The sequence below is a fragment of the Mirounga leonina genome, unplaced genomic scaffold (genome assembly GCF_011800145.1).
Source record: "Mirounga leonina isolate KUSES-001 unplaced genomic scaffold, KU_Mleo_1.0 Mir_125, whole genome shotgun sequence".
NCBI classification, from domain to species: domain Eukaryota; kingdom Metazoa; phylum Chordata; class Mammalia; order Carnivora; family Phocidae; genus Mirounga; species Mirounga leonina.
In genome coordinates, this window is record NW_023270305.1 from 72,912,750 (window position 1) to 72,923,402 (window position 10,653).

At 39.2% G+C, this 10,653-nt stretch overlaps 1 protein-coding gene across 28 annotated transcripts in view; it reads left to right on the plus strand.

Moving 5' to 3' along the window:
- MAP4K4 (mitogen-activated protein kinase kinase kinase kinase 4) overlaps positions 1-10,098 on the plus strand; it is a 190,891-nt gene extending 180,793 nt beyond the window's left edge. For 17 of the 28 annotated variants that reach the window (XM_035001817.1, XM_035001818.1, XM_035001819.1 and 14 more), the window contains 5 exons: positions 1,135-1,235; positions 2,793-2,966; positions 3,496-3,655; positions 4,398-4,537; positions 6,481-10,098. In XM_035001817.1, the coding sequence (XP_034857708.1) occupies positions 1,135-1,235; positions 2,793-2,966; positions 3,496-3,655; positions 4,398-4,537; positions 6,481-6,564 (659 nt within the window). In that variant the 3' untranslated portion in view covers positions 6,565-10,098. The remainder of the gene's footprint in view (positions 1-1,134; positions 1,236-2,792; positions 2,967-3,495; positions 3,656-4,397; positions 4,538-6,480) is intronic. The other 11 variants (XM_035001821.1, XM_035001828.1, XM_035001832.1 and 8 more) reach the window with 1 other exon arrangement.
- The last annotated feature ends 555 nt before the right edge of the window (positions 10,099-10,653 follow it).

Here is a 10,653-nt window from a genome sequence, read left to right on the forward strand (position 1 = left end):
TATCAAAACCTGTGCTGTACAGTATAGTTGCCATCAAGAAGAGGGGCTATTTAAATGTATATTTAAATTAGTTAACGTGAAATAAACTTTAAAATGTAGTTCCTCAGTGACACTATTACATTCCAGGTGCCCGATGGCCACATATAACTAGTGGCTATCCTATTAACAGTACACATATATAAAACCTTTTGATCATTGCAGAAAATTTTATTAAGCAGCACTGCTTTGGACAACCTCTTGTAATCCTTTGTTTCTTAATATTAATGTCAGTGATTTATTTGAATAGTGACTGTATATGGAATTTAACAAGGAGAGTTATCAAGTTAACAAGTCATCTCTCATGTACAAAGGAATCAAGTAGTAGTGTGACATTCGATAGCTTATAAAGAAACTAATAGAGCTACATTTGTGGTCACAGCCCCTCAGAGCATCTGGGGTTTGTTTGTTTACAGTGCTGTAACCACACTTATTTTTTATTTATTTTTTTAATTTAAATTTTATTAGTTAACATACAGTGTAGTATTGGTTTCTGGAGTAGAAGTCAGTGATGAATCACTTACATACAACACCCAGAGAGTGTCTGTTTTTAAGTAGAGTTGCCTGGCTGCAGGAGAACCAAAACAGCCATGTAAAGAAGGCATCTTCAACTATATTTCCTTTACTACTGCTGTTTTTGTACAGAACTTTAGGTAGAATTCAAGTAGTCACTACCTCTGTAGATCAAGAAGTGGTTCAAAGTGATACTTAACTGATTAACCGCACTATTATCCTTTTGAAGTAATACTGAGCCCTTAAGACTTGAGAGTGGTATGGCTGGCATTGTCCTTGATTATTAAATACTTGCAATCTAAGAAGATTAGAAACATTAGTGAAAGGACTCACTGATAGTAACCAGAGTATTGGAGTTGATTGAGTCCCATACATCATCAAGAAAGATGGGAACAGCCTGAATCATACATAAAAGTATTGGAAAAGGAAACTCTGAGGTTTGATCACTCAGTATTTTTCTCCTGTTGGTCTGAATGACTCAAAAAAGGGCATATTTATAAAGTTTGCAAAAGACAACTAACAGAATTTGGAGTTCCATGTTGATTCTGACTTGTGCTTCTCTTGTTTTATGTTTGTTGTTTTCAGTAAAATATGAAAGAATCAAATTTCTGGTAATTGCTTTGAAGAGTTCTGTGGAGGTCTATGCGTGGGCACCCAAGCCATATCACAAATTTATGGCCTTTAAGGTAACAGCATCAAGTGTACTTAAAAGTAGCATCAGCCATGCATGTGTGACCAAGAGCCAGGGGATAAGTTTAAAAACTGTAAACAGTTAAAACTGGTCATTTAAAAATTATGTAATAACACAGTGTATAACTTTATCGTAAGAGAGGCCATTTCCAGTGTATAAGCCTCACTGTCTGCTTTCTGAGTCTTCAGACTATGAAAGGAGAAAGCTAAATATTTGGTAGGCACTTTGATTGATATGTCAATATGGTAACAGAAGAAAGAACAAAATAACACCTTCTCTGTTTAAAAAGTAGACTTTGACCTGCTACCTGAAGTCATGCATGTGTATAAAGATTCAGATATGTTTTTGATAACACTGTGCCAACAGGCAGCTTGAAGGTATATCTATTTGATAGAGTACTAAAAATTACAGAAATTCTTCATGACACAAGGAATATGTATTACACGTTAAATAGAAAAAGTAAGTTAACATGAATAATACATCATTTTTGTTTAAGGGAAAAACTGTAGAAAAATCTTAGCAGTTTTCTCTGGGTATTTTTAGTATTTTTTATAATTCTAGAGTTTACATTAGATACAACTTAGGAAATCCTTAGTTAAAATATTACTATGACAGTAGATATTATAAATAATAACCTCATTTCTAATATTAGCCACAAAACCTTAAGCATAGCCCTGGGGCTGTTTTAGCGCATATCAAGAAATTAAGAATTTTTCATCCAAAATGATTCTATTTACTTATTTTTTTAAAATAGTTTTTGGTACATTTTATTAAGAGTAAGCGTCAAGTATTTGGAAAATTGACATATTTAGATTGCTTATTGCTTGATTCCCCAGTAAAGCAGGATAAATGGGGTTACCATGTTTGCTTAAAAAATAAATCCACATATTATTGACTAAAAGTAATTGGTTGTAAAATTACATCTGTCTTCTGAGATTTGGTCTTAATATCCTTTATGTGCCAGGTGTACTCTCTGAGTTGCTTCTATAAATATATTAAGTCTGACTTGTGAGCTGTAGGTATTGATACTAATGAAGAACTGGGGTCACTCAGTCCATTATAGATCATGCAGGTTCTTGCAGTACAGCTTTTCATCACTGTATCACTCTAGTCGAGAAATGAAAGTAGAAGTCTGTATGGTGACTATGATGACCTTACTAAAAATTCTCAGTATGTGACTCCCACAACTCCTCCTCTTTCTCCATTGCCTGCCTCTGAATAGTTGAACAGTATACTACAGAAAGTCCTGATTATTTCACTTTAGATGTATTTGTCACCAAGGCAAACAACAGAGTGGAATTCTTGGACCAACTACGGGGATTTGCAATGTGACTTCTGGAAGAATTGTCTTCCAGATGCTGATTGACAGACAAAATCATAATAAATTTAAAAAGACTTATTTTCTAGAGTATTTTTGCTTATGGTTGTTGCCAGAGTAGCTCAGTAATTGAATAACTGAGTACCTTGGGTTTGGCTTCTCTAGTTTGATCTATCAGAAATAAGTTCTACTCTGTCTTACTGCTTCTCTACTCTGTCTACTACTTCTTTGTAGTCATTTGGAGAACTGGTACATAAGCCATTGCTGGTGGATCTCACTGTGGAGGAAGGCCAGAGGTTGAAAGTGATCTATGGATCCTGTGCTGGATTCCATGCTGTAGATGTGGATTCAGGATCCGTCTATGACATTTATCTACCAACACACGTAAGAAAGAACCCACACTCTATGGTTGGTTGACTGGCTTCATTTTGTTTTGACTTTTTTCTTTACTCTGCTTAATGAACTAACACAAGCAGGGATTCCTTGCTTCCCCTTGGTATGGGGGTGAGTATTTAAACGATGTGCCATTTTCAATAGCTGCATGCTCTGAGACAAGTGGAAATCCATTCTCCCGGCTCTGTGAGGCCCTCCTGAAAACCTCTTAGCCCTGGCTTTGACTAACATGGGATGGATTTGGGGCAGTTGCTGGCAGGCCAGAACATCCTGGGTTGGGAATGGTTTGGGGAACAAAATGTCTTAATAGAGTCCACAATCCAGATATGTTCCAGGGGCCTCAGAAATGTGAACTAGTAGAGTATATGACCTGTAAAAGGTTGTCTTCAGGATATATACTGCATGGGTTTCCAATTATTCAATTGCTGTATTTATTCACCAAGAATATTAACCAGTGCATTCACCAAGACAATCTTTTGAGCACTTTTGCAGGGATAGAAATAACCACAAACCTACTTCCCTGTACTTTGTTCCTCTTCTCTAGATCCAGTGTAGCATCAAACCCCATGCAATCATCATCCTCCCCAACACAGATGGCATGGAGCTTCTGGTGTGCTATGAAGATGAAGGGGTTTATGTGAATACCTATGGAAGAATCACCAAGGATGTGGTTCTGCAGTGGGGAGAGATGCCGACATCTGTAGGTAGGTATCACTCAGAGGAAAAGGTAGCACTTGTAAAAGTGGGGCCTTCTCTAAAACTGCATATATTTATCAGACAAGTTTTACCTGTTGTGTAGACCCTCTGGTCATTTAGCAGAACGGTTGGCAATAGATGGTGGCAAGTAAGATTGTAGACCATGGGACTGGTCATTGTCTATTTTAAAACAAAATCCAAGTAATTATTGAACACTTTTTAAAACTCTTGTCATTTAATCCTTAAGACATCCAAGGAATAGAACAGATGTTGTTGACTGATTTGTGGAAAGTAAGGTGAGAAAAAGCGTAAGGGACTTGTTCTTTTGAGTGGCAGAGCCACAACTAGAAACAGCCTCTTGATCTTCCAGCGTGCATTCAAGAATAAAGAGGCAGAAAGGCTGATATCTGAAATTTTCAGTTTATATCCCCGACTTCTTCTGGTTTCATTGCAGTTAGTCACTGTCTCTCTTCATCACTTCTTCCTGCCTTCTTCACGACTGGTTTCATAAAAATATGAGAGCAAAACTCTGCATCCAGTGGGTCATTGCTCACAATGAGCATGAACCATGTCGGGAATTCAAATTACCACTTCCCAGGATAAACTTTAAAAGGTTACAAAGGCAAAGTTCCTTAAAAACAAAAGTCTTTAAGTGCTAGACATGCAGGTATGTGTGTATTATAAGAGCAGCATCTTTTCATGGCTGTTTCCTTATCTAACAATTACATGTTTTCCCCTCTTCTCAAAAAGCATATATTCGATCCAATCAGACGATGGGCTGGGGAGAAAAGGCCATAGAGATCCGATCTGTGGAAACTGGTCACTTGGATGGTGTGTTTATGCACAAAAGGGCTCAAAGACTAAAATTCTTATGTGAACGCAATGACAAGGTAATGGTTTCCTTACAACTTCTTTTTAGCTACTACTAGCTTTAGTAATGGTTTATTTTCCATGGAGTTTGGTGAAGCCTTTTCTTGGGGTTTTGATAGATTCTGAAATAAATTCATCAAGCAATGTTTTAGTAGTGACTTTTTAAACCTGTTTATGGGGGATAGAGTATATTCTATTTTCTGTTTGCTTATAAGGGGACAAAAGATACTTACCTCCACCGAAATCATTATATGTTGGTTTGTTTGTGGTGGTTGTTTTTAACCCCATTAGGTAATCTGTGTGAGCTATGTTTGGGTTTAGGGACAGGGAAGGTTAAAGCTGCCAATTTAAATGAATGGGATTCTTTTGTGATTGGAAGGAAAGGAACCCCCTTGCAAATTTGGGTAGGTAAAAGTTTCCTCTCCCCTGATATGCATCAGACCACTTGTCTGCTTCTGAATAGTAAAATAATTATAGTTCGCGTGTCAGAAATACCTAACCACATAAATCATTTTATGCAGAAGCATGGGCACCTCCTGCAGCTGAGACCCCAAGGCTTCAAAGCCCCATTTAAAACCTTTGGTTTTCAAAACTGGCCACATCCTTGTCTCCTCCAGGGCCTACTTTCTCCCTGGAAGCCCCTCCCTAAGCCAGCTTTGGAGTGAAGCAGCTGGATGGCCTTGGGTGTTGACCCATCCCACCTGCTTTGAGAAGGACCTCCTGGTGGGCCTGGCCTTTACCAAGCCCAACTTTCTTTCTCATCCATCCACCTGGATGGAAAGCCTCTGCCCACCTGAGGCAGCCCATTGCAGCCTTAGGAATTTGCCTCTTAAGAACGTTTCCACCTCTTGCTTCACATTAAAATATATTAAATATCCTAGCCACTGGCCCACTGATTGACTGCTCAAATTAAATTTAAAAATTCGGCTTGATAAAGGAGCTGTAGATCTGTCCTTGGGTGGTCCTCCTGCCTAACTACCTGCTCACTAAATAAGCTACATCACCACCAGCCCACTTTCCTGCAATCCTATAGCTCATTTACTAATGGAGTTCACATTTTTTTCTAATAGTATCTCCCAAATTGTTTACCTTGAAACCCCATACAACCTCCGACCCAATCCAGGATTTTGCCAGCTTTTTGGCTTATATTTTCCTGAGTATATTTAATGTAGCCATAACTATAATATTCTTGGAACTTCGGGCATTTAGATATTTTTATTATTTATAATGTTACATCCCTTAAAGTCTATTAATAAAAGGCCCAAAAGTAAATTGTCATAATTTGACTGTAGAGTCTTGTGAAATAACTAATACATTTTAGCTTAGTTTTTTAAAAGAGAAAAGGCAGGGCCTGGGTGGCTCAGCTGTTAAGCGTCTGCCTTCGGCTCAGGTCGTGATCCCAGGGTCCTGGGATCGAGCCCCACATCGGGCTCCCTGCTCGGCGGGGAGTCTGCTTCTCCCTCTCCCACTCCCCCTGCTTGTGTTCCCGCTCTCGCTAACTCTCTCTCTGTCAAATAAATAAATAAAATCTTTAAAATATTTTTAAAAATTTTTTTAAAAAGTAAAAGCAGGTTGGTGAGGAGTCCTCTCCATTGCTCATTGTGTTTTCCCAGACACATTTATCTTTTAGATGTTATTAGCAGTGGAGATAAAAAGAAATTGCTCAATTTCAGAACTAACAGTTTTTTTCTTTTGAGTTCTCACAATATGGCAGTGTTAGCCTTCTTAGTTGTAATAAAAATTGCCTACAGAGATGATGACTACTTATATATGATAAATTGATATCATCTCAGATTTTCTTTTGGAAAGGGCCTTTGGGCTTTTAAGCTTCCTGCATTTGGAGCTGTTGAGGTGGCAGTGGCTCTAGGTTATCTGCCTAGGAACTGTAGGAAGCATTGCTCCCGAGGACTGGGTTGTGTTTTCATGGTAAATCTCTCTCTCTTTTTTTCTCTTGCTTTTGCAGGTCTTCTTTGCCTCTGTTCGGTCTGGTGGCAGTAGTCAGGTTTACTTCATGACATTAGGCAGGACTTCTCTTCTGAGCTGGTAGAAGCAGTGCGATGAGGCTTGCTGGTCCCCAGAGTCTTCAGGATCCTGAGAACTTGGAATTCCTTGCAACTGGAGCTCAGAGCTGCACCGGTGTGGTCCAGGACAGCTGTGTGTGCGGACACCATGTGTGGGGTTTTTTGTTTTGTTTTGTTTCGTTTTGTTTCCTTTCTTGCACCTCTTACCAGTTTATCCCCCTTCTCTTCTTTTCCCTACTCAAAAATAAATCAAGGCTGCAATGCAGCTGGTGCTGTTCACATTCTACCATCAGGTGCTATAAGTGTTTGGGATTGAGCATCAGACCAGAAAGCAAATGCCTTCCCTTCAGCTCCAGAATTCCTTGTCTCTGAGTGACTCTGTCTTGTGGGTATGGAAGGTGGAGACTATGAACATGCCATTGGTTTTGTTGGAAGTGGGCACACGGAGGTGTAAAATGGTGGTCTAACGAGCAGTTTGCTGAAGCAGAGAGCAGATTTAATATAGTAACATTAACAGTGTATTTAATTGACATTTCTTTTTTGTAATGTGACAATATGTGGTCAAAGAAGAAGGTGCAGGTTTAAGAAGTTAATATTTATAAAATGTGAAAGACACAGTTACTAGGATAACCTTTGTGGGTGGGGCTTGGGAGGCAGGGTGGGTGGGTTAAGGGGGTCCCATTTTGTTTATTTGGATTTTTTTTTTTTTTTTTTTTTTTTTTGGCTTGGCCAAAAACTCAGTCATTTTTCTGTGTACCAGGTTTTGCCTAAATCATGTGCAGATGGTTCTTTAAAAAAAAAAAAAAAAAGAAAATGTGTGCATTTGTATAATGGCCAGAACTGTGTTGTGTGACAGTATTAGCACTGCCTCAGTTAAAGGTTTAATTTTTGTTTAAACCTAGAAGCGCGACAACAGTTTTACCACAGTCTGCACTTGCAGAGGAAAAGAAATTTTTCAACCACATGTTTATTTTTTTGCCTACCTCATTATTTGTAATGCATTAAGAGGTGGTTTAGTTGCTATGTTTTTTGGAGGAAAACATTAATGTTTAATTTAATCTTAATACCAAAACTATCAGATTGAAGTTTGACTGTTAATTTTGTCACAGGTTTCAGTAGGCACGAGAGAAATTGTCCCTGAAGATGGGAAATAGCCATATGGCTTCATCATGCTGACAGATGCAATCTGTTTTCTCAGTTCAGAGAGCAGAATGCTTTGTTTTCACCAGATGCACCATTAGTGGTTGATGGGCAACCATGGCCTGCAACATAAGAGGCCTCATTGTTCTCAATTCGGGGTTTGGTAGCAGACGGATGGTCATGTTAGAATAGTCACACAAACTGTTCGGCGTTGCAGGAACCTTTTCTTGGGGTGGGGGAGGGTTGGTGTTTCCCTTTTCTAAAAATGCAATGCACTAAAACTATTTTAAGAATGTAGTTAATACTGCTTATTCATAAGATGGCATCTTCCTGTGTTTTAGTTGTAATATCAAAGCCCTGGCTTTTCTCCTCTCCCTTGCTCTCTTGTTCTCTCTCTGTTTTTTAAACCAGTTTTACTTTATGAATATGTTCATGACATTTGTAATAAATGTCTTGGCTAATAATTTGTTTTATGGCTTCATGGTCACTCAATTCCTCTGAGACTGTTAATCTCTTGGTAAAGGAGCAATGCTCGGTGTCCTGGCTCTGCCAGCTTACTTTCCTCTGGCTGAGTTTGGAGTGGGAATATTGCGTGATGGTGGCTTCAGACTTTGTTTACCAAACAGAACTTGGTGTTTCCTAGGCTTAATCCTCCTTTGTGGTTAAGTTTCTTTTACAACATGAAAAAGGAAGATTTTCCTCCCAAAAAGATAACAGTCATTTGCACCTATCTGTCAAGGCTTTGCCCAGCATTCTCATCCTATTTGGCATCCACTTTGACCCCTATCATTCTCTTCCTCCTGGTTCAGCATCTTTGCCACAGGTTGTCCTGGAATTACAAACACCTAGCAAGAAATAGATATACTCACAGATGCAGAAACAATACAGATGTACCTACCCACAAAGACAAGATAAGCTGAGAAAGTCTTGCCCTCTTTTGAAAAGGACAAGGCATTGGGAAAGGTTTTCCCATCTCTAAGACTTTGGAGTGATGCTCCTGTCCAAAGCAGAGAGGACTAGTTCCTTTCTACTAATTTGTAGTTAACATAGAGAAGATTGAAGACTTAATCCCACCTATGGAAGGGACTTTGGAGATGGGCCAGATGCCATCACCACAGGAATTCAGTCAGAATCAAATTACTGTTGGTGATTTCCTGCATGTTTTGGCTTTTCGATTAAGATGAAATGTGCCACAGTGAACATGTGTGCACGCTGAGAGGAGAAATAACTCGATGGCTGGGTTGATTGTAGCCTCTCCCATGACTTCACGGACAGGTAAAGTTGAGCAGGTGTCTGGAAAACAACAACAACAACAACAAAAAACCCCACTAAACTTCTGATACCAACAAGGAAGACAGAAAAGACGGAGGCATCACAGTCTTACGTATACAGACTTGAAAGACTTGAAGCTGTAAGCCAAGGGGGGTGGCCAGATAAGACAAATGGTTTTTCATTGGAATTACTGCATAGTTAGAACTTGACAAAAACTGGATTTCCTTTCCGAGGCGATAGGGTCTGAGCTCAAGCCAGAATCGGGCCTGTCCGGCTCGTGCAGCAGCCAGAGGCCCCCCGACAGCACTCTGGTGGTGTTTGCATGAATGCAATCACGGCTGTCTCTGGGCTTAAGTCACCGGAGGTCAGACACCCATTTGTCCTGGGGCGGGGGCAGGGGGCAGGTTCCTGGTGTGTACTTTCCTTGCCTTCCCAGCCTCGGCACCTCGTAAACCAGATTGTGTTGCTGCAGCTTCATACAGGTGCTCAGTTAGGTTTCTCCATAAAAGATTATGAACAGGTGAAATGTCATTCTTCCAGAGAAGGGATGGTTGGTTTGTTTTTTTCCTTTAACAGGGTAGTGACTTCACAAAAGTGCCAAGATGGCAAAATTACAAAACAAAACAGTATTATGATACCATTAAATATGGAACATTAAACTATTTATATTTAGCACTGCTCTTCAAAACAAAATACAGATATGTCTGTAGGTGTAGTCAAAGCTTTAATAAGTAATACCTTTCTGTATTTAAATCAGAGTAACTCTGTATCGAGTACAGTGTCTTTTTCCTCATGCACATGTTATGTTGAAGAAAATGTTTACAAAAATGGTTTTGTTACACTAATGTGCATCATGTATTTATGGTTTATTTTTAAAGTGATTTTTTATTTTATTTAGGTTTTCGTCTTAGTTGCAGTCCGTTTACAGTGATTCATAATCCCTAATTTTGCCAATTATAAATTTGCTCAACAGTAATACAAATGACAGACTGCATTAAATTTACTAATCCTAGAGCTACAAAGCAGACTGGTGGCAAGTACGTGGCCTCCCCTCCCACCCCCCAGTGCTAACTTGTCTTATGTGTATTATGAAAATTACTGTTGGCCCCTCCCCCCTTTTTCTTTAAATAAAATAAAAATGACACCTATGTTAATGTGGCATGAGTTTCAAATATATTCTGATCCTTCAGAATGTTTCCTTTCCATATAAATCCATACTTTATGCATACCTCCACCCCTGGCTAGAGAGGGTGGCTCCATATCCTGCCATCTCCTGTAACAGGGTTGTTTGTTAAAGGTGAGCTCTTGATCATCATGTTCTTGAAGCCAAGAATGGGTAAAGCTGATCCCTAAAGAAGATGTAGGTTTTATTTTTGCAAGTCTGAATTGAATCAAAAAATAAAATAGCATGATGTCTGTATCTAATAGGACAATTGAAGTAGCCCTTCCTCAAATTGGCACCATCAATACTAACTTAAGCCTAGTAATTACCAGTCCCTGCTGCTGCAGGTTGGCTTCCTATAATAACAGGACCCTTGATTCCTAGGTCCTATCTCCTAGTTTGCTTGATTATCGGAAATTTGAATTTGATGGTCCAGCTCAAAATGCCCCCTAGAAGTTCTGTGGAAAGATGTCAAGCTTGAGCAAGGCAATTCTGCCCCTTCCTTAAATTTGTTGAGATGTCAGACATAACTACAAACTTT